The sequence below is a fragment of the Nicotiana sylvestris genome, chromosome 6, assembly GCF_000393655.2.
Source record: "Nicotiana sylvestris chromosome 6, ASM39365v2, whole genome shotgun sequence".
NCBI classification, from domain to species: domain Eukaryota; kingdom Viridiplantae; phylum Streptophyta; class Magnoliopsida; order Solanales; family Solanaceae; genus Nicotiana; species Nicotiana sylvestris.
The window spans coordinates 173,345,235-173,368,380 of record NC_091062.1 but is presented as its reverse complement, the minus strand read 5'-3'; the positions used below and the strand labels follow the sequence as shown (position 1 = coordinate 173,368,380).

General features: G+C 40.7%; 1 protein-coding gene across 1 annotated transcript; it reads left to right on the top strand.

Moving 5' to 3' along the window:
• Window positions 1-1,636: 1,636 nt before the first annotated feature.
• On the top strand, window positions 1,637-3,819 carry LOC138871705 (uncharacterized). Its single transcript, XM_070149602.1, has 2 exons — window positions 1,637-1,894; window positions 3,517-3,819. Exons 1-2 carry the CDS (start codon window positions 1,637-1,639, stop codon window positions 3,817-3,819), a joined length of 561 nt encoding a protein of 186 aa, XP_070005703.1.
• Window positions 3,820-23,146: the final 19,327 nt, after the last annotated feature.

The window sequence follows — 23,146 nt, the reverse complement described above, 5'->3', positions numbered from 1 at the left end:
AAATGATAAGTTTGGTGTTACAATTTATTACTAAATACTTAGAGCCTGTTTGACCAAGCTTCTGGAAGGCCAAAAATATTTTTTTTTTTAAAAAAAATTTAAGTTGTTTGGCCAAAATAGATAAGTATTTTCGTCCAGCAACAAAAATAGTTTTTCTGCTTTTGGGAAGAAACAGAAAATTCTAGCTTCTTCCAAGAAGCAGAAACAGAACATTAATTTATTCAAGACAAAACTTTTCGCACAATATTTTTTTTTTAAAATTATCCCATATTGATTTAAGTTTTTTTCTTTATTTTTGTTTCAAGTTTTTATCATTCTTTTAAATTTAAAGATATCATATACATGAATTATATTGTAACTTTTCAAATTCTTTATTGACTTTTCTTGTTTTTGATATTTTCTTTGTGTAATGTCTTGTAACTTACCAAAATATCTTCTTTTTTTTTTACACTAAAGTAAATTATCTACATCATTCTTTAGATTATCAATTCTCTTCATTTATAATTTCTTTTTCTTATAGGCTATTAATTCCTGAATTTTTAAAATAGTTATCAAATCTACTTTGTGAAAATTACCTAGAAATAGATAATAAATTTATAATCATATTGTTACCCGTAAAACGCTACAGTTGAATTTATATGCGGTTTTTAGATAAGTGAATTAATTCGATCCTAGAATAATAAAGGAATTGAAGAAATATGTAATACTTAGCCTTGATATGAAAGATGAAATAGCAGAAATAGTAATTTCGGGAGCGAAGCTTCCGGGCACAGCAATAATGAAACCAAAAAATAAGAAGATAAAATTGTATAGAGCTTTGAATAGATTATAACATAAGTTTGCCAGAAAAATCCCTTTAGAATGATGATAAAGCTCACTATTTATAGATACACATAGGGAATAAGGTCCTAGGATCAAACCCCTCTTCAATGCCAATTATGAGGACCATTGAAGGATATGTAATGACAGTCATGAATGCCATATTCTTTTGTAACAGGAAGCATATTAAGTGCTGTAGAATATTCTCCATTAAATACTATCAGGTGGAGGGTATTTATTGTATCTTTACGAGTGTCATTCCTTCTGGTAACAAATGAAAAAATTGCCTTCGATTTTAACTATCTCCCCTTAGGCTCCATGTGTCTTTCTCTTAAGCGGCAACTTAGCATATCATGTTTTACCCTATACACACATTCACATACACACACACACACACACACACATATATATATATATATATATATATATATATATATATATATATATATATATATAATATTAATAGAAGAAGAAAAAGCCTCCACATTAGCCAAGTTGCAGCCTCACAATAGACCATTTGGCAACAAGATTTGGAGATAGTGTGAAACTATCTTGTCAAAGCCCAAAAGCGGATAAAGAGGCATGCTGATCAAAATCGTCTCTTTGTTGAATACCAAGTAGGAGACAAAGTGATGGTCAAATCCCAAAACGGTACTTGTTTGCAGGGGTCCATGACCCTCGCCTATTGCAAAAATACATTGGACCTTTGTCCATTGAAAGACGCATTGGGAAAGTTGCGTACCGGGTGGATACCCCAGCCCGGTGGAAAATCCATCTCGTCTTCTACGTTAGTCTTTTGAAACCTTTTCGGGAAGACATGGAGGATCTTTCACGGATCCAACTCACAATACCCAGTATTCGAGGCCCCAATTCAATCGAAAAAAGGTGTGTTGAAGCTATTCTCGATGATCGATTAATTCACGCCTCAAGGAAAGATCACCAAGAGTTCTTGGTGAAATGGCAGGGCTGTGATGTAGAGGAGAATACTTGGAAGAAGGGAACACACCTCAAAGCCTACAAGAGCCTTATTGATGATTATCTTGCAAGTAAGGCGCTAAGGAAGTCGCTAACTCAGGTGAGGGAGAATGTCATGGGCGTCTTTCTAACCATGCCCTATGACCCTCTTGGACGCATCCCATGGCGTCCTAGCAAGCCTCCCAACGCCTAGCGCCATGGACGACCCTGTGGTCTTAGCTGCCAAATGACAAGCGCGCATATGCCTCTGTCGCCCCATCGATAACCCTCGCCAGCGCCCAGTCGCATGCATATGCCAACAGCGCCGCACGCGTAAACCGTGATGCCAAAGACAAGGTTGCTGACAATGGACCTATTTCTACCTTGTAGAAAACTAAGTCATTTTCATTGTAAATATAGAGTAGTTTTTTTTCATGTACTTCCATTATGTTCCTTTAGCTTAGTTAGGTCAAGTCTTGTAACTTTAGTTTATTTTTTTTAATCATTATTAGGGGGAGATCAAGCAATCAAACTTTCTAGCAAGCAATTCTCTGTACTGGTGTCTCTCCCCCTTGACACCGTGTTGTCTTTCTGTAATAGCTTTTATTAATTCAATCAAGCTTTCTTTTATTCTCAATTCAATTTTTTGTTATCTCAATTGCTCTTGACATTGGTATTCCCGTACGACACTGACAATCTAGTCTAGCGTACAGAGGGGACCTCAGTTGGCGAATAGTAACTACACGGACATCAGTTTCTTAGCCTTATGTTGCCCTTCTAAGTAATCTCAGGAAGGCGCCACGTAACATTTGGTATCAGAGCCTAGGCTCGACATCAGACGAGGGAATACATTGTCATTACCACCATTTCTGACCATAGTGAATCATGGAGATCACATAGTGGCCCTTGAAGAGACGTTTGATGTATTATAGTCCATCATGGATACGGCGCCCGAACTAAGAACCAACCTAGTGCAAAGGTTAGACGACCTGGACCGTAGAATGCTCCAGGCGAAAGTTGACATAGAAAACATCAGTCGCGACTCCGAAGGAGATCGGCAAATGGCAGCTACAAAGGCAGCTATAATTTTTAATAAATTCGAGGGCCTCCAACAGGAGCGTGCCGAGGATTTAGCCTATAGGCACAAGAGGCAAACATGGTGACTACCATGCAGAAAACTATAGAAAACTTGACAGGACATCTCAACATTGTCAATGCTACTCTATAAGTTTTGCTTCGAGGAGGCAGAAACCAAATTGGGGGTGCTGTGAACCTTGCCCCCGTGGCATAAAAATTGAAAATTCCTGAGCCAAAGCCATATTGTAGAGCTCAGAATGCCAAAGAAAGAAAACTTCATTAGGGTGATGCTAAACTCTAGTGGCGGGTGAAGTACGAAGCCATCAGAGCCGGTGAAGACACTCTCGAGACATAGGCAAAACTGAAGGCAGCCATACACGTACAATTCTTCCCTGAAAATGTTGAGTACATTGTAAGGAGAAAGCTACGGGAGCTCTGCCAGACCAAATTAGTGCGGGATTACGTGCGAGAATTATCCGTGCTCATGCTGAACATACGTGACAAAGACAAACTCTTCACATTCCTGGAAGGGTTGAAACCTTATGCCCGTACGGAGCTGTAAAAACAAATGGTAGACACTTTACCCAAGGCAATCCAAGCAGCGGAGTGCCTTAGGGACTATCAAGTGGAAGCTTAGAAGGATAGGCCTTAACAGCCTGTCCAAAGGGATACAAAGAGGGCCAACCTAGCACTGGTGGCCCTAGTAGATGTGGAGGAGATCAAAGTGCAACCAAATCTAAGGCTCCATCCTCAGGTAGTACTAGTGCTGCATCTAACAACAACGATCGGGGGAGGAAACTCCCTTCAGGATGCCATCATTACGGTAGGCCATATTGGAATAATGAATGTCCACATGCACAGACAAACGCCCATCAAGCTTTTAATGATGGGATGGATGATGATGCCGATGATGCTGACCAAACTGAACCAGTAGGTGCCTTTAATGCAATTATTGGCTCTATTTCTTAGGCCTTAGCGGAAACCAGTACTAGTATCCATAAGAAGAAGGACCTATGCCAATCACCAGGAAAAGGGAAAAAGAAGAGGATGAGAGGACTCCTCTTAAACAAGAGAAAACCTTAATGCTCGTCAAGATGAGGGTAAATGATAAGCCCATTCGGGCGATGATAGACATGGGTGCTACCCACAACTACTTAGCCTCGACTCAAGTGGAGTGCCTTGGTCTAGTTGTAGTAAAGGGCAGGGGTCGTGTCAAGGCTATCAACTTATCACCTCAGCTAGTAGGTGGAATAGCCAAAGAAGTACCAGTGAGGCTTGGACCTTATGAAGGAAAATTCAACCTGCGCGTGGTGATCATAGATGACTTCGAGTTGATAGTTGGTTTGGAATTCTTGAGGCAAACCAGTACCATGCCCGTACTATATGCCGACATGCTACTGATAATGGGATCAAAAGGGGCCAAGCCCTGCATTATCTCGTGCGTGCCCATAAAGATGGCCGCTGAGAACATCTCGGTCTTGCAATTAAATAAGGGGGTTAAAAGACATGAACCTACATTTTTGGCTACCCTCTTTATTGAAGATATAGAATGCTCCTCGGATCCCATTCCTGCACCCTGAAAGAGCTGCTACTGGAGTTTGAAGATGTCATGCCATAGGACATGCCAAAGCAACTCCCGCCCAGGCACACTATGGACCATGAGATTAAGTTGGTGCTAGGAGCGAAGCCACCCGCCCAGGCGCTTTATAAGATGTCACAACCCGAACTCACCGAGCTTCAGAGACAATTGACAAAAATGCTAGACACATGGATCGTCGTGCCATCCAAATCCCTGTACGGGTCCCCTATGCTATTCCAAAAGAAGCATGATGGCAGCCTATGACTCTATGTGGTTTATCGGGCTCTAAAAAAAATCACCGTGAAGAACAAGTACCCTATTCCGCTAATGGCAGACTTGTTCGATAGGTTGGGTGGTGCGACGGTGTTCGCCAAAATAGACTTGAAGATAGGTTATTAGCAAGTTTGAATTGCGGAGGGTGATGGACACAAGACGATTTGTGTGAAAAGATATGGGTTATACGATTTCCTGGTTATGCCATTCGGCTTGACTAATGCTCCAACCACATTTTGTACCCTGATGAACCAAGTCTTCCTAGAATACATTGACGAATTCGTGGTGGTCTACTTGGATGGCATTGTAGTATATAGCCAAACACTGGAAGAACACCTGGAGTACTTGCGGAAGGTCCTAGCCCAATTGCGGGAGAACGAATTATATGCAAATCTATCCAAGTAATCCTTTGCTAAAAAATAGATTGATTTCCTTGGACATGTCATCGAGGAAGGGCAGATCAAGATGGACCAACAGAAGATTCATTCTATCACAGATTGGCCGCGGCCTAAGAATATCCACGCCTTAAGGGCGTTCCTTGGCCTATACAACTTATATCAATGATTTGTGAAAGATTACTCCCTCATCGTAGTTCCATTAATAGAAATCCTAAGGAAGTTCACGCCTTGGGATTGGTGACCTAGGAAAGCAGAGGCTTCAACGCATTGTAAGTGGTTATGTCTAGTAGCCTCGTCTTGTCCCTCCCTAATTTAGCCAAGCCGTTCGAGGTACAAATGGATGCCTCTGACTATGCCCTTGGCGGAGTCTTGTTACAAGAAGGGCATCATGTAACGTATGAGAGCCGGAAGCTAAGGATGCAGAGCGGCGCTATGTCGCCTATGAGAAAGAATTATTGGTTGTCATTTATTGCTTATGCCTCTGGAGGCACTATCTGTTGGGAGCCCCTTTTGTGGTCGAGACAGACAACACAACTATTAGCCATTTTATGATCCAGCCGAAGCTAAATAGTCGACAGGCTAGGTGGCAGGAACTCCTAGCGGAATTTTACTTCAACCTGGAGTATCGAAGTAAGAAGACTAATTATCTACTAATGCACTCAGTCGGAGAGCTGATCTAGCATCAGTGTGCCTACTCTCCACCCTAGTGAAGTAGCCACCACCATAAAAGACCAGATACAGGATCTACTCATCAAGGATCCTGCTTGTGATGACTCGATAGTTCATCTTATGTTTTAGAACCTAATTCTATGCTTTGAATCCTTAGATACCTCAGTTTATCCCTCCTCGACTTGCATGCACAGTCCGGGTGTTTTTACGAAAAGCTTTTATGTTAAAAACTGAGAAAATATGATTTTTTTGCCTTAAAATCCATTTGAGTTGACTTCAGTCAACATTTTAAGCAAACGGACCTAGATTCATATTTTCACGATCCCGGTGGGTCTGTATCATGATTTGGGAGTTGGGTGTATGCCCGACATAGAATTCAGAAGTCCCTAGCTCGAGTTACTGCACTTTTTTGAAATTTGAAGGTTTAAAGGCTTAATGGCTTTGAAAGTTTGACCTATATTTGACTTTATTGATATTAGGTTCATATTTTGGTTACAGAACCCGATATAGGTCCATTACTATATTTATGACTTGTCCGTCAAATTTGGTGAGAAATAGAGTTGATTTGACGTGATTCGGACGTCCGGTCGTAAAAATAGAAGTTCATAAGTTTTCTTGAAAATTTCCTTTGATTTGATGCTCAATTCGTAGTCCTAAGTGTTATTTTGGTGATTTGATCGTGCGAGCAAGTTCGTATGATGTTTTTAGACTTATGTGCTGATAAGTGGGGATTTTGACTAATTATTAGCGCCTTTTAGCTTTCGTTTTAGTCCAAAGGTGTTTAATTGTATTCCCGAAAACTGATGAAATATGCTTAATTGCAGGAGTATTGAAAAATGAGCCACTAAGATGAAATCCAACTCAAGAAGGAGTGATATGAACTCAAGGACAAAATCAGGCACAAAAACTCAAGCGCGAACCGCAGATTTCCATCTGCGGCCGCAGACTACGAAGGAAAATCTATTAGAGTCCTAATGCAAAGTGCGGACCGCACATGAAATGTGCGGCCTCATAACTAACCAAGAGAAGAAGTTCAGAAAGTCATAATTTCAGGATCAAAGGAAATGCGGACCGCACAATTATTGTGTGGCCGCGAAAGTCAACTACGCAGCCACATTCAGAAATGTGCGGTCCGCAAAAGAGCCCTGTGCGGCCACACCAAGAATTGTGCGGACCACAGAATATGAGAGATACAGCTGCATTCCAGAACAATGCAGCCGCAGATTCAACTCCTATCAAGACTGAGGCAAAGTGCAGACCGCACATGGAATTGCGCCGCCGCAGAACCTCCAAAAGGGTACTTTTGTCCGAAAATTCCAGCTTTATATAAATAGAATAGTTTCACGAAATTAGGTTATGTTTTGAATATTTAAAGTGCTGTAGCCGTTTCTTCTTACTTCTTTAGGCAACTTTAGCTTATTTTGGTGATTTAACATTGGATTTTCATATTTTAATATTTCAATATGAATTTTGTTATGTTTTTTTTCCTTGTTTTCTTCTATATCCACTATGAGTAGCTAGATTTTTAACTAGGGTTGTGACCCAACCCTAGTGTGTAAACCTTATAGGTGATTAATTTTATGCTTGTTTATGAATGTGTGTTCGTTATTTAGCTAGGTTTATGCTTTAATTGTGAAATTAATGGTTGCAAATATTAATTTATGCCTATTTGACTTAGTCTCTTCTTGAAAAAGAGAGACCTAGTCTAGGTTAACCTAGCTAACAAGGAATTGGGTCAATTGAGAGATTGATTGACCCAATTAAAGGGTTCAACCTAGAGATAGTAGCAACCCGACTTGAGCTCTTATCAACCAATTTGGTAGATACCCATTTGGTCTTGAGAAAGTCAAATTGGGCAAAAACACTCTCTGACCAAGAGGTATTGAGTGGGCAGCATAGTGTTGTGAGCTATAATACACCATAGTCAACAAAACAACATAAAAGTCTTTATCCCAGTAGGCAAACACCTAGGTCATGGTCACAGCCCTATGCCTTTTTATATCTTTGAAAAGCATCCAAAATAATATTCTCTAGTTTTATATCTTTAGAATTGCAATCCTTAGCATAATTTTAGAAGTAAAAACAAAATTCTATTTGTGGAAGTGCAATCTAAATACTTCACGTGCTCAATCCAAATATATACTACTTTATCCCATCTCAGCTCCTTGTGGATTCGGTCCTGACTCCTTGTTGGGTTTTATTATTGCAAACGACCGTGTCATACCTCATTAAAGGCGTGCATTTGGACGTGATCAATTTTTTCCACCGTTGTCGGGAGCTAAAAATGGATTTATCTATATATTTGGTTTTGTGTGTGAATTATCTTCTTTTCTTCCGTGTTACTAATCTTTTTTGTGAAACAATTGTAGGTGTAAAAATGGCTCTCAACAACAATGATTCACTCGGAAACATGCCTATGGGGGATGTGGACGTGGAAGATGACCAAGTTGAAGAGGTTCCTCTTGAACCTCAAGCAAATAGACGAGGTCGACAGCCTCAAGACAGCCTTCCTGTTCCACCCCTACCTCTACCAAGAGAGGCTCCACATCAGGTGTTTCCGAATGAAGGGTATGCAAGTGCCATAGTCCTGCTCCGCATTAGGGCGGGCAACTTTCAAATCATGAATGTTATGCTCACATTGCTAGAGCAACGAGGATTCTTCACCAGGGCTTCGAATCGAAATGTGTACAAACACTTCAAGGAGTTTGTGGACATTTGTTGGGGGAGTAAACAAACGTCTTAGAGGATGCTTTAAGGTTGAGGCTATTTCCTTTCTCTCTATGGGGGAAAGCCTTGGATTGGTTGGAGAGATTTCCAAACCATTCCATCCATACATGGGATGAATTGGCGGAGAAATTTATTTCCAAGTTCTTTTCTCTTGGGTATATGGCTACTCTTAGAGACGAGATTCTAGCATTCAAACAAGACCCAATAAGCTTTTGCATGAGATATGGGAGAGGTAACGAACTTTGGTGAAAGAGTGCCAAAAAATGACATGACGTAGGCTATGATTCAACAAACTTTCTATAGGGGGGTCTGTGATGACCCAAAAGGCCATCACTTGTTTTAGAAACAAATTCAGTATTTCGAGGCCTAAAGACTTCCTTTTTATCTCACCTTGATTTGCGTGCATGGTCTGGACCTATATCCGAAAAGCCTTCTATGTGAAAAGATGAGTAATAGAAATTTCTAGAGTTAAAAAAAATTTAATTTTGGTTGACTTTGGTGAACATTTTGAGCAAACGGACCCGGATCCATGTTCCGACGATCCCGGGAGGTCCTCAGTAAAATATGGGACATGGGCGTATGCCCGGAAATGAATTCCGAGGTCCCAAGCCTTAGAAATCAATTTTTGAAAGAAATTATTTTGCTGAATTATCTGAGAAATGAAGAAAATAATTAATGTTTGAAACCATTGGTATCGGGACCATATTTTGGTTTCAGATCCCGGTACAAACTTGTTATAGTATTTAAAAGATAACTATGAAATTTGGTGAAAAACGGAGTTTATTTGACGTGAGTTGGACTTCCCGTTGAAGAGTTCTAAACTTTGAGTGTTCTTGATGAAAATGTTGAGTTTTGAGGTTTAATTCATGGTTTTACATGTTATTTTGATGGTGTGATCGCACGAATAGGTCCATATGATATTTTTGAATTAGTATGCACATTTGGTTTGAGGTCCCGAGGGCTCAGGTGAGTTTCGGGTAGATTCCGGGATGTTTTAGGCTTAAAACATAGTTGTTGCAGGTTCAGAGAAGTTGCAGATCTTTGAACCCGCCAGTACGGTCCGCATTGATTTTGTGCTGCCGCGGAGGGGCCTTTGCGGCCGCACTCGATTTTGTGTGATCCGCGGTGAGGAAGAATCCGCAGGTTCACTGGTCTGACTTCGGAAGCCTATATCTTTTGATTTACAAGGAATTTTGAGATATTTTAAAAATGAAAGTTGTATCCCTTCGTGTCTAGTTTCCAGAAAGTTAAAGAAATCATAATTTGGACATCTACAGAGAAAGGTATAGCCAAAATACTAAAGCATGTCACTGCAATCTCCGTGGTGAGCTTCGCGACCGCGCTCCTTTTGTGCGGTCCACAGAGGGGGTCTAAGAGGGGTATATTTAAACGGGATTTTCAGTTATTTTTTATTTTTCAAAACCCCAAAAACATAAGAGACAATTTTTCAAATAACCTTTCTTCTCCAAAATATTAGTAAGTGATTTCTAACTCATTTTTTTTTACTCCTTAACTTCTTTTTACAAGATTTCATCCTAGAATCAAGGGTTTTCATGGTGAAATTGGGATTTTGGGTAAAACCTAAGAATATTGAAATTTGGGGATTTATACCTCATATTGAGGTCGGATTTCAAAACCAATTATATATCCGGGCTCGGGGTGAATGGGTAATCGGGTTTTGGTCCGAATTTCGGGTTTGGACCAAGCTAGCTCGGTGTCGATTTTTGACTTTTTGGGAAAAACTTTAGAAAACTTATTTCCATGCATTAGAATTGATTCATTTAGCACTTATTAATATTCTTAAGTAACTTGTGGCTAGATACGAGCGAGTTGGTGGTGGAATTAAGAGGTAAAGCGATAGTTGAGGCTTGAATTGTGTTCGTGGCATCAAGGTAAGTGTTTGGTCTAACCTTAGCTTGAGGGATTAGGAGTTGTGTCTTATTTGATATGTCTTAGTTATAGAGTACGACGTATAGGCATGGTGATGAGTATCTATATGTCGGTGTCAAGCATGCCCGTGAGTCTCGTATTGTAATTGTTGTGACTCCGTTATGATTTGTTCATGACTAAAATGTTGATTATCATTGTTGGTTCCCTTGCCGGGATGTTATGGTTTATAATAATGTCTCCCTTACTGGGATGTTATTGTTATGACATTGTCTCCCTTGCCGAGATGTTATTGTTTACGATATTGTCTCCCTTGCTGGGATATTGTTGTGTACTTTTGTGCCCTTGCCAAGATCCTTTTGTAATTGATGTTGATTGTAAATGGGAGCGGGTGGTACGCCGACACGGAGACATATGAAATGGGAGTGGGTTGCATGCCTGCAACGAGACATATGAAATGGGAGCGGGTTGCACGTCTACAACGAGATATATGAACTGGGAGCGGGTTGCACGCCTGCAACGAGATATATAAAATGGGATCGGGTTGCACTCCTACAATAAGATATATGAAATGGGGTCGGGTGGCACGTCACCACGGTAATATTTGAAATGGTATCGTGTTGCACGCCTGCAACAAGAAAGAGATGAAAGTGAATACTGTGTTTGGTTTTCTTACTCTATTAGTAATTGAATTTTAGTTTCTTTACATTCCTCTATGGTATTCTCTTGTTATCCGATGCTCCCCGCAACATGTTTCCCCCGCCCAACTTTAGTTGTAATTATCTCCTTCTATTTCTGTTGTATATGATTTAACTGCACAGGTTTATTTTGTAGTATGGTCCTAGCCTCCTCACTACTTCGCGGAGGTTAGGCTAGGCACTTACCAGCACATGGGGTCGGTTGTGCTGATACGACACTCTGCACTCTTTTGTGCAGATCCCAGTGCTGTAGACTTCGAACCGCATTGAGATTGCTATTTCTTGTTTACCAGGCAACTCAAGGTAGTTCTACAGGTGTCTGCAGGCCTTGGCGTCTCCTTCTATCTACTATTCCTGTTTCTTTCATGTATTTCCAGAGACAGTGTTGTATTTATTTCTTTCAGACTTTTAATTGTAGTACTCCTATACCGTTTGTGAAGTTGTGACACTAGTCTTTGGTAGATTTGTTATAGATTGGTATTAGTATTATTATTAAAACTTTACAATGCAGCCTTCCACTTATTCAATTTTGTTGTTATCTAATTATTGGCTCTTAACTGTTATCGGATTAAAAATGGAAACAAAGTAAATAGTTCAGTTGGTTGGCTTGCCTAGCTTTCACTATTAGGCGCCATCACGAATCTCGAAGGTGGGAAATCCGGGTCGTGACAAGATGGTATCCAAACTCTAGGTTACATAAGTCTCACAATTCACAAACAAGCTTAGTAGAGTCTATATTTATCCCCCCAGTAGCTACAGAGTTAGGAAAAACTTCACATCTATTCTTTCTTGTCGTGCGGTTTGGTTTATTAATGCTGATTGTATTTCTACTCTGTTCTTTCGCAGATGCTGAGAACACGCGCTTCCTCATCTGCTGATCAGCATCCCGAGCCCCCAGCAGCAGCTCCCACGAGGGGCAGAAGGCGAGGCCGAGGCCGTGCTAGAGGCTGAGGTAGAGGCAGAGCTCAGCCTAAGGCAGCAACACAGTGGCGGAGCCTCAGGTTGAGTTTGACGAGGAGGTGTGAGCACGTGATTTTCGCCCTATATGAGAATCACTCCCAAAAATTCAAAATAAAATAATTTTCCTTTGTGTGAAATGTTTGTATTTTTGTGGTATTTTTGTATAATTATTTGTATTTTTGTCTGTGCATGTTTATTTGTTTAAATTAATAAAAATATAAAATATGTCGTATTTTCATTTAGTATTTATTTAAGTTTGTTTTACAAAAATGAGAAAATCATAAAAAAATAATGTACGTTGCATTTTTAGCATTTAACGTCTAAATTGTGCGATTTTATCGTTAATTGCTATTTAAATGTGCGATAATAGTTATTTGGAATTAATTAGTATTTTTTATAAGTTAATTTAGTTTATAAGTTAATTTAGAATTTTAGTTTTATTAATTAGGAAGTAAAAGAAAAGAGAGCAAGAATATAAAGGAAATCGGAATTAGGCCTCTTCTTCAATTTTGAACCACAGGCCCAAATATACCCAACCTTCCTCTATGACCCGGTCCATTTCAAACCGGGTCGACCCAGTCCATAACCCAAAACCTCACCCCTCCCTTTCTATTTTCATTCTTGAACAAAAAAATTGCAAAAAACCCTAAAAAAACAAGACCTAACCATCTGCCCCCCCTCTCTTTTCCTTCTTCCTCCCCAAGCTTCACCAAAGCCTCTCCCATGGCTGCCTTTGCCCTTCCGTCTCCTTCCCCTTCACCTCGTCACACTCACACACACACACATCAACACATACACACACATACACAGTGCAAAACCAGCTCCACCATGAACAACCAACGTTCATGGCTGCTGCTTCCTCCTTCGTTCTTCGTCCAAACAGACCTTGCTGCTCCTCCTTCGTTCTTCGTACAAACAAGACCCCGCTGCCACTGCTTCATCTTCTTCGTCAAGCTCGAGCTTGAGCTCGACACTCATGGCTACTGCTGCGTCTTCTTCTCCACCCCGTCGCACGCTGCTCCTTCTCCTCCTTCACGACTGCGTTGATGCTTCTTCTTCTTCGTCATTGTCGCTGCTGCTCCTGCTACGTCCAGCCATGGATGAGATCCTCACTGCCATGGCTGCGTCTTCAAGATCGAGATCTCGTCGCACGATGGCTGCTGCTCCGCTCCTGCTAGGCTCGTCGCTACTGCTGCTCCGTCACTGCTGCTGCTCGATGCTTCTTCTTCTGCAGCTTCGCGCAACCATGGCTGCTTTGTTGCTGCTGCTCGATGCTTCTTCTTCTCCAGCTTCGCGCGGCCATGGCTACTTTGTTGCTGCTGCTTCAGTTCTCGTCTTCGCCAAACACCCCTCCATCGAGCTTTGTCTATTGTTTAAGTTTCCGGGCAGATTCGAGTGATTTTGGTGCAATAATTGTCTCCGGATAGATTTGCTTTCATTCAAGTTCTTCGTCATTTCGATCCGGTTAGTGGGTTTTAGTTTCATTTTGTCCGTATTTTGTTTTGATATTCTCGGATCTAAAATCGGTGAATGTTTGATTCTTGTTTTGTTCGTGTTCATCGTTTAATTAATTAGTTTTTCAGTTTGTTCATGTGTTTTTATTAAAAGAAATCGTTAGTTTAATTTTAATGTTATTAGATTCAAATTGAAATTTAATTAATTATTTCTTCAGTTTGTTTCATGTATTTTTATGTATTTTTTTTAGAAATTTTTAATGTTGTTAGATTCAAGTTGAAATTCAATTAATTATTTCTTCTTCGGTTGTTTTTATTCGTTTAAAAGAATTTAGTTGTAATATAGAAATATGTCAGTTTAATCGCTTGAATCATCCATGTTTGTTGTTTAATATAGATTTAATTCATGTTCATTTTTTGTTTGAAGTTCGTTTTTAATCTAGTGATTTAATGTGAGTTTATGTTTTGTTTTTTTTTTAATTTTTTGATTTAGTTTGAATCATGTATCTTTGTTATAATTTTGTTGGATTTAATTTGAAGATCAATTAATTATTTGAGTTTAGTGATTTGAATCTGTTTATTTATTTTGTTTAAGTTTAATTTGAATTTGAGCTCATGCTTTGAATATATTTGTTTGTTATTGTTGATGAATCTGAAAATAGGTTTGTTATTTAAAAAACATTGTTCAGTCAAAATAATTCAAGTTGTTTCTTTGTTGTTCATCATTTAGTTTGAATTTGTTCATAAAATTTGATTAGGAATTGGTTATAGCTGCTATATTTTGGTTAGAATTGATTAGCTGAATTGTTTATAGCTGACGGGGTAGATTGGTAAATTGCAGTACGTTCAGGGGTAAAATGATAATTTCAGTAAGGGCGGAGGGGTATTTTTGGAATTAAAAATCTGAACAATTATTTATTTTTGAGTGCTCTGTCCATTAAGATTAAATATTTTTTTTATAATATTAAAATAGTATATGGTGGGGGACAAGACATAATGGTGGGGAATAATGCTATTGTTTAATATAGGCATGGGGAACAAGATATAATGGGGGGAGGATAATGTATTTGTTTAATATAATGGGGGACAAAACAATAGGTAGTGGGATTAAAAGGGGATGAGTGGAAGATAGTGGGTTTTAATTTTTAAAAGATGCTGAAAGATGGTAATAAATAGGGGACTTGGACAGATTTAAGGAAGATGAGAAGATAGAGAAAAAGAGAGCTGAATATTGAAGAGAGAGAAAAATTCCGAAAATATTAAAACTTCCAAAAATACAAATAAAAACATTCTGGAAATTAAAAGAGTGAGTAGTATACACCTGATATACAATCTAAATATTCTGATATACGGATTCAGAAATTAAGGGTTAAGCATTAACTAGTCTTTCAAATCTGAAAATATTCCCTTTGCTTCGGTCCGTTGATTGTTGTTGGTGTTTCTGGATTTTTATCGTGAGTTTTAAAATCCGTCACTAGTTTCTCATTGCTGGTTGTTGCTGGTTATTGAGTGTCGCTGTTGTTGTATGCTACTAAATTTCTGCTGATATCCCTTTTCTTTTGCTTCCAATATCAGGTACACAACTGACACGCTGGTTATTGTAAACTGAAACATGAAGCATGAATACGAAAAATGAAGAGTTGAAGTTCTGAATTTATTTTAATTATATTCTGAATTTTATTTGTATATATAAATTATTTAGCTTACTCTAATCAGAATCATGTAGCTGTTTAAAATATATAGTGGAACATCTGACGATAGCTTAACGGACGAACTATCTATATATTGCCTAAAAATAAATAAATGGTGTAGTAACTCCGTCTAGTTAATTCGTTATTGTTGGATGATTATCATGTCTCAAAAAGCACATTAGTTCATCAAACGAATAGACCATTTAGGAACTTGTAGGAATGTGGTTTAGTTAAATACTGTTGGTTAATTTCAGCATGTAAATGGTTTAGAATTAAAATTAGATTGCTAAGTTTTTTTTTAATTTGACAAACTGTGAACATGCCTAGTATAATGTAACTAGGTAGTAACATGTGAATAAGATGACCCAGGTCTAGTTTATGCCATACACATTGAGTCTGGGCCCGCATTGGCAACGGACTGCCCTGCTTGCATTATATTTAGAATTTATGAATCATATTCGAAACCCAATTATAACAACTCAGGCATGTAAATAAATTAAGACCTTTTCTCTTTCATTTTGTAGAGACAATTTCAATAGAAAAAATGTAGGCACTTTAGCATTATCCTTTTAAAATAAATGAGATGAGCCTCGCCCAATAAAACCCACAAATTGCGGGGCCCTCGATAAATGTTTAATTAAAATTACTTAGACTTCAGGATGAGCCGTTTAGCAAAATTCCACGGCCTTACCCAGAAATAATAATACGCTAATCGCTTTAGGCGCGCATTTTAATAATCTTACCTTCTTAAACTCGGGTGTGCATTTCACGCGACCCAAATTCAAATCCCAAAACATTGAATAAAAATACGTTCCGGATCGCGGGTGCATTTCATGTGACGCAATCAAAAGACATGTTTTTAAACGATGTTCACATTCTTTTAAAAATATAATAATAAAAGCGGTAAAGAGTTAAAAATTTGCACATGAGCTCATAATTGTATAAAATCAGATAAACAAACCAAATATGACAGTTGAGCGACCGTTCTAGAACCACGGAACTCGGGAATGCCTAACACCTTCTCCCGGGTTAACAGAATTCCTTATCCGGATTCCTGGTTCGCAAACTGTAATACAGAGTCATTCTTTTCCTCGATACAGGATTAAACTGGTGACTTGGGACACCTTAAATCTCCCAAGTGGCGACTATGAATAAATAAATAAATCCCGTTTCGATTGTCCTTTAATTGGAAAAACTCTTTCACCCCTTGCGAGGAAGGAAAAAGGAGGTGTGATAGGAGGTTCTGGCCCAGGCAGTTCCAGTAAGACCAGCTCAGGTCCTAGAGTAGTTCATTGCTACCCCAATACTCCAGGATACTCTGGTCTGCCTAGTAGGCCTTATGGAGAGTGTCACTCGGGCAGGTTTGCTTCCCGTAGCACTAACCGTCTCTCAGGCTAGAGGAGGGGCCCAGACTCCCGCTACCCGCACTCCGAAGAAGATGGCTCCCCAGTTTCAGACTCTAGTAGCTCAGCCAGTTAGAGCAGTTCAGCCGGGTGTATTAGCCCAAGCCGGTGATGGAGCGGCTATGTTTGCTGATGCCTTGTGGAGATTGGATAGGTTTACCAAGCTCTTTACTACCACTTTCAGCGGTGCATCTTCTGAGGATCCCCAGGATTACTTAGACAGATGTCATGAGGTTCTCAGGAACATGGGGATAGTGGAGACCAATGGGGTTGACTTTGCTACTTTTCGCTTATCTGGATCCGCCAAGACTTGGTGGAAGGATTATTGTTTGGCTAGACTAGTTGGGTCACCATCTTTGACTTGGGATCAATTTTCTCAGCTGTTTTTGGAGAAGTTTCTTCCTGTCACTCAGAGAGAGATCTATCGGAGGCAGTTTGAGCGTCTCCACCAAGGTTCTATGACTGTTACTTAGTACGAGACCAGGTTTATTGGTTTGGCCCGTCATGCTCTACTTATACTTCCCTCTGAGAGAGAGAGAGAGAGAGTGAGAAGGTTCATTGAGGGGATCATTTATCCTATTCGACTTCAGATGGCTAAGAAGGTGGGGAGTGAGATTTCTTTTTAGGAAGCAGCCAATGTGGCCAGGAGTGTTGAGATGGTTCTGTAGTAGGGAGGTGGTCAAAGGTCTGACAAGAGGCCTCGTCATTCAGGCATATTCAGTGGCACCTCATCTGGAGGCAGAGATTCTTTTGGTAGAGGCCATCCTCATAGGCCTTTTCAGTTAGCACTTCAGGCTTCTCACAGTGACCCAAGTGGCCGTGTTTCTCACATGCAGTATTCCGATCAGCAGTCCTATATTGCACCACCAGCTCCTATTAGTGCACCTCTACTTTAGAGTTTTCAGGGTCGTCAACCCCAGCAGCCGAGGGCTTGTTTTACTTGTGGTGACACGAGGCACATTGCTAGATATTGTCCTTGAGCATCGAGCAGCTCTCAGCATTCGGGTTCCCGTGCCATGGTTCAGGCACCGAGTGTTCCACAGCCAGCCCAGCCAGCCAGAGGTAGAGGTAGAGGAGCTAGAGGTGGAGGTAGAGGTGTTAGAGGTAGAGCTCAGGCCGCTAGAGGTGGAGGCCAGCCAGCTGCAGGCCGTCCCAGAGATGTAGTCCATGGCGGTGGGGCCCAACCCCGATGTTATGCTCTTCTAGCCAGGCCTAAGGCTGAGGCTTCCAGTGTAGTGATCACATGTACGGTTCTAGTTTGTAGTAGGGATGCTTCAGTGCTATTTAATCCTGGGTCTACATACTCTTATGTGTCATCTTATTTTGCGCCGTATCTGGTCATGCCTAGGGATTCTTTGAGTGCTCCTGTTTTTGTATCTATACCGGTGGGTGATTCTATTATAGTAGATTGTGTTTATCGCTCTTGTGTAGTTGTGATTGGGGGTCTTGAGACCCGAGTAGACTTATTATTGCTGGACATGGTTGATTTTGATGTCATATTGGGGATGGACTGGTTATCACCTTATCACGCTATCTTGGACTATCATGCCAAGACTGTGACCTTAGCCTTGCCTGGGTTGCCTCGTTTAGAGTGGAGAGGTACTCCTGGTCATTCTACCCATAGTGTTATCTTATATGTGAAGGCTCGGTGTATGATCGAGAAAGGGTGTTTGGCCTGTTTGGCATATGTTCGTGATTCTAGTGCCGAGGTTCCTTCTATTGATTTTGTGCCTGTTGTTCGTAAGTTTCTTGAGGTATTTCCTTCATACCTTCCGGGTATGCCACTCGATAGGGATATTGACTTCTGCATTGATTTGGCTCCAGGCACCCAGCCCATTTCTATCCCGCCGTATCGTATGGCCCCGCCTGAATTGAAAGGGTTAAAGGAGTAGTTGTAGGACTTGCTTGAAAAAGGCTTCATTAGACCTAGTGTCTCGCCTTAGGGTGCACCGATGTTGTTTGTTAAGAAAAAGGACCGATCGATGAGAATGTGTATAGATTTCCGTTAGTTGAACAAGGTTACAATCATGAATAAGTATCCATTACCAAGGATTGATGATTTGTTTGATCAGCTTCAGGGTGCCAAGGTATTTTTTAAGATTGACTTTAGATCTGGCTACCATCAGTTAAGGATTAGGGCATCTGATGTCCCTAAAACAACTTTTCGCACTCGGTGCAAATATTATGAGTTCTTGGTGATGTCATTCGGGTTGATAAATGCCCCAACAACGTTTATGGCTTTGATGAACCGTGTGTTCAGGCCTTACTTGGATTCGTTCATGATAGTCTTCATTGACGATATTTTGATCTATTCCTGCAGCCAGGAGGATCATGAGCAACATCTAAGAATGGTTCTTCAAACTTTGAGAGATAGTCAATTGTATGCGAAGTTTTCAAAGTGTGAGTTCTAGTTGAGTTCAGTTGATTTCTTGGGTCATGTTGTTTTAGCAGAGGGTATTCAGGTAGATCCAAAGAAGATAGAAGCAGTCAAGGACTGGCCTAGACCTGCATCAGCTACAGAGATCCGGAGTTTCTTAGGGTTGACAGGCTATTATCGTCGGTTTGTGGAGGGGTTTTCATCTATCACAGCCCTGCTGACTAGGTTGACCCAGAAGGGTGCACAATTTAGGTGGTCGGACAAGTGTGAGGTGAGATTTTAGAAGATCAAGACAGCTCTGACTATGGCACCAGTGTTGGTTTTGCCCACAGGTTCAGGGTCATATACAGTTTATTATAATGCACCTCGTATTGTACTTGGTGCAATATTGATGTAGGATGGCAAGGTCATGTCTTATGCTTCATTTCAGTTGAAGATTCATGAGAAGTACTACCCGGTCCAAGATTTGGAATCAGCTGCCATTGTTCACGCGCTGAAGATTTGGAGGCATTATCTGTATGGCGTGGCATGTGAGGTGTTCATAGATCACAAGAGTTTGCAATACTTGTTCAAGTAGAAGGAGCTAAATTTGAGACAGAGAAGGTGGTTGGAGCTTTTAAAAGATTATGACATCACCATCTTATATCATCCGGGAAAGGCCAATGTGGTGGCCGATGCTTTGAGTATGAAGTCAGCTAGTATGGGCAGTCTTGAGTATATTCCGGTCGATGAGAGACCACTTACTTTGGATGTTCAGGCTTTGGCCAATCAGTTTGTAAGGTTGGATGTTTCTAAGCCCAGCCATGTATTAGCTTGCACAGTTACTCGCTCTTCTTTATTGGAGCGTATCCGAGATCGGCAGTATGATGATCCTCATTTGTGTGTCTTTAGAGACATAGTGCAGTACGGAGGTGCCAAGCAGGTTACTTTAGGAGATGCTGGAGTTTTGAGGCTGCAGGGTCGAATTTGTGTGCCTAATGTGGATGGGCTCCTGGAGTTTATTTTAGAGGAGGCCCATAGTTCCCGGTACTATATTCATCCGGGCGCCACCAAGATGTATCAGGATTTGCAACACCATTACTGGTGAAGGAGAATAAAGAAGGACTTTGTTGCATATGTGGCTCGGTGTTTGAATTATCAGCAGGTTAAGTACGAGCATCAGAGACCTGGTGGACTATTCCAAAAGATTGAGATTCCTTAGTGGAAGTGGGAGCGTATCATTATGGACTTCGTTGTTGGACTCCCACGGACTTAGAGGAAGTTCGATGTAGTGTGGGTTATTGTTGATAGGATGACCAAGTCAGCGCATTTCATTCGTGTGGCAGTCTCCTATTCTTCTGAGAGGATAGTTGAGATATATAGCCAGGAGATTGTTCGTCTTCATGGTATGCCCATGTCTATCATATCTTATTGAGGTACACAGTTTACCTCACATTTCTTGAGAGTAGTTCAGCGTGAGTTGGGCACGCGGGTTGAGTTGAGCACAACATTTCATCCTCAGACAGACGGGCAGTCCGAGCGCCTTATTCGGATTTTGGAGGATATGCTCCGAGCTTGGGTCATTGACTTTGGAGGCTCATGGGATCAGTTTTTGCTTTTAGCGGAGTTTGCCTACAACAATAGCTACCAGTCAAGTATCCAAATGGCTCCTTATGAGACTTCATATGGTAGGCAGTGTCGGTCTCCGGTTGGATGGTTTGAGCCGGGAGAGGCTCGGTTGTTGGGTACGGATCTAGTGCAGAATGCCTTGGACAAGTTTAGAATCTTTTAGGATATGCTTTGTACAGCTCAGTCCAGGCAAAAGAGTTATGTCGACCTTAAGGTTCGTGATTTGGCATTCATGGTCGGTGAGCGGGTATTGCTTCGGATGTCACCTATAAAGAGCGTGATGAGATTTGGGAAGAGGGGCAAGCTTAGCCTTAGGTTTATTTGCTCGTTTGAGATTCTTGATCGAGTAGGGGAGGTGGCTTACACACTTGCATTGCCGCCAAGCTTATCAGCCGTGCATCCAGTGTTTCATGTGTCCATGCTTTGGAAGTGTCACAACGATCCATCCCACGTGTTAGACTTCAGCACTGTCCAATTGGACAAGGACTTGTCATACGAGGAGGAGACAGTAGTTATGTTAGACCGGCAGGTTCGTCAGTTGAGGTCGAAGAGTTTCCCTTCTGTTCATGTTCAGTGGAGAGGTCATCCTGCTGAGGCATCAACCTGGGAGTCAGAGTCCGATATGCGGTGCCGTTATCCCCATATTTTTCCCGACTCAGGTACTTCCTTCTTATGTCCGTTCGAGGATGAACGGTTGTTTTAGAGGTGGAGGATGTGATGACCCAAAAGGTCATCACTTGTTTTAGAAACAAATTCAGTATTCTAAGGTCTAAAGACTTCCTTTTTACCTCACCTTGATTTGCGTGCGTGGTCCGGACCTATATCCGAAAAGCCTTCTATGTGAAAAGATGAGTAATAGAAATTTCTAGAGTTAAAAAAAATTTAATTTTGGTTGACTTTGGTCAACATTTTGAGCAAACGGACCTGGATCCGTGTTCCGACGATCCTGGGAGGTCTGCAGTAAAATATGGGACATGGGCGTATGCCCGGAAATGAATTCCGAGGTCCCAAGCCTTAGAAATCAATTTTTGAAAGAAATTATTTTGCTGAATTATCTAAGAAATGAAGAAAATAATTAATGTTTGAAATCATTGGTATCGGGCCCGTATTTTGGTTTTAGAACCCGGTACAAACTTGTTATAGTATTTAAAAGATAACAGTGAAATTTGGTAAAAAACGGAGTTTATTTGACGTGAGTTGGACTTCCGGTTGAAGAGTTCTGAACTTTGAGTGTTCTTGATGAAAATGTTGAGTTTTGAGGTTTAATTCATGGTTTTACATATTATTTTGATGATGTGATCGCACGAGTAGGTCCATATGATGTTTTTGAATTAGTATGCACATTTGGTTTGAGGTCCCGAGGGCTCGGGTGAGTTTCGGGTAGGTTCCGGGATGTTTTAGGCTTAAAACATAGCTGTTGCAGGTTCAGAGAAGTTGCAGATCTCTGAACCCGCCAGTGCGGTCCGTATTGATTTTTTGCTGCCGCGGAGGGGCCTTTGCGGCCACACTCGATTTTGTGTGATCCGCGGTGAGGAAGAATCCGCAGGTTCACTGGTCTGACTTCGAAAGCCTATATCTTTTGATTTACAAGGAATGTTGAGATACTTAAAAAACGAAAGGTGTATCCCATCGTGTCTATTTTTCAGAAAGTTAAAGAAATCACAATTTGGACATCTGCAGAGAAAGATATGACCAAAATGCTAAAGCATGTCACTGCAGTCTCCGCGGTGAGCTCCGCGGCCGCACTCCTTTTTGTGCGGTCCGCGGAGGGTGTCTAAGAGGGGTATATTTAAATGGGATTTTCAGTTATTTTTCATTTTTCAAAACCCCAAAAATATAAGAGGCAATTTTTCAAATAACCTTTCTTCTCCAAAACATTATTAAGTGATTTCTAACTCATTTTCTTTACTCCTTAACTTCTTTTTACAAGATTTCATCCTAGAATCTAAGGTTTTCATGGTGAAATTGGGAATTTTGGGTAAAACCTAAGAATATTGAAATTTGGGGATTTAGAACTCATATTGAGGTCGGATTCCAAAATCAATTATATATCCGGGCTCGGGGGTGAATGAGTAATTGGGTTTTGGTCTGAATTTTGGGTTTGGACCAAGCGTGCCCAGGGTCGATTTTTGACTTTTTGGGAAAAAACTTTGGAAAACTTATTTCCATGCATTAGAATTGATTCATTTAGCACTTATTAATATTATTAAGTAACTTGTGGCTAGATACGAGCGAGTTGGTGGTGGAATCAAGAGGTAAAGCGAGAGTTGAGGCTTGAATTGTGTTCGTGGCATCGAGGTAAGTGTTTGGTCTAACCTTAGCTTGAGGGATTAGGAGTTGTGTCTTATTATATGTCTTAATTATAGAGTACGACGTATAGGCATGGTGACGAGTATCTATACATCAGTTTCAAGCATGCATGTGAGTCTCGTATTGTAATTGTTGTGACCCGTTGTGATTTGTTCATGCCTAAAATGTTGATTATCATTGTTGGTTCCCTTGCCGGGATGTTATGGTTTATAGTATTGTCTCCCTTGCTGGGATGTTATTGTTACGACATTGTCTCCCTTGC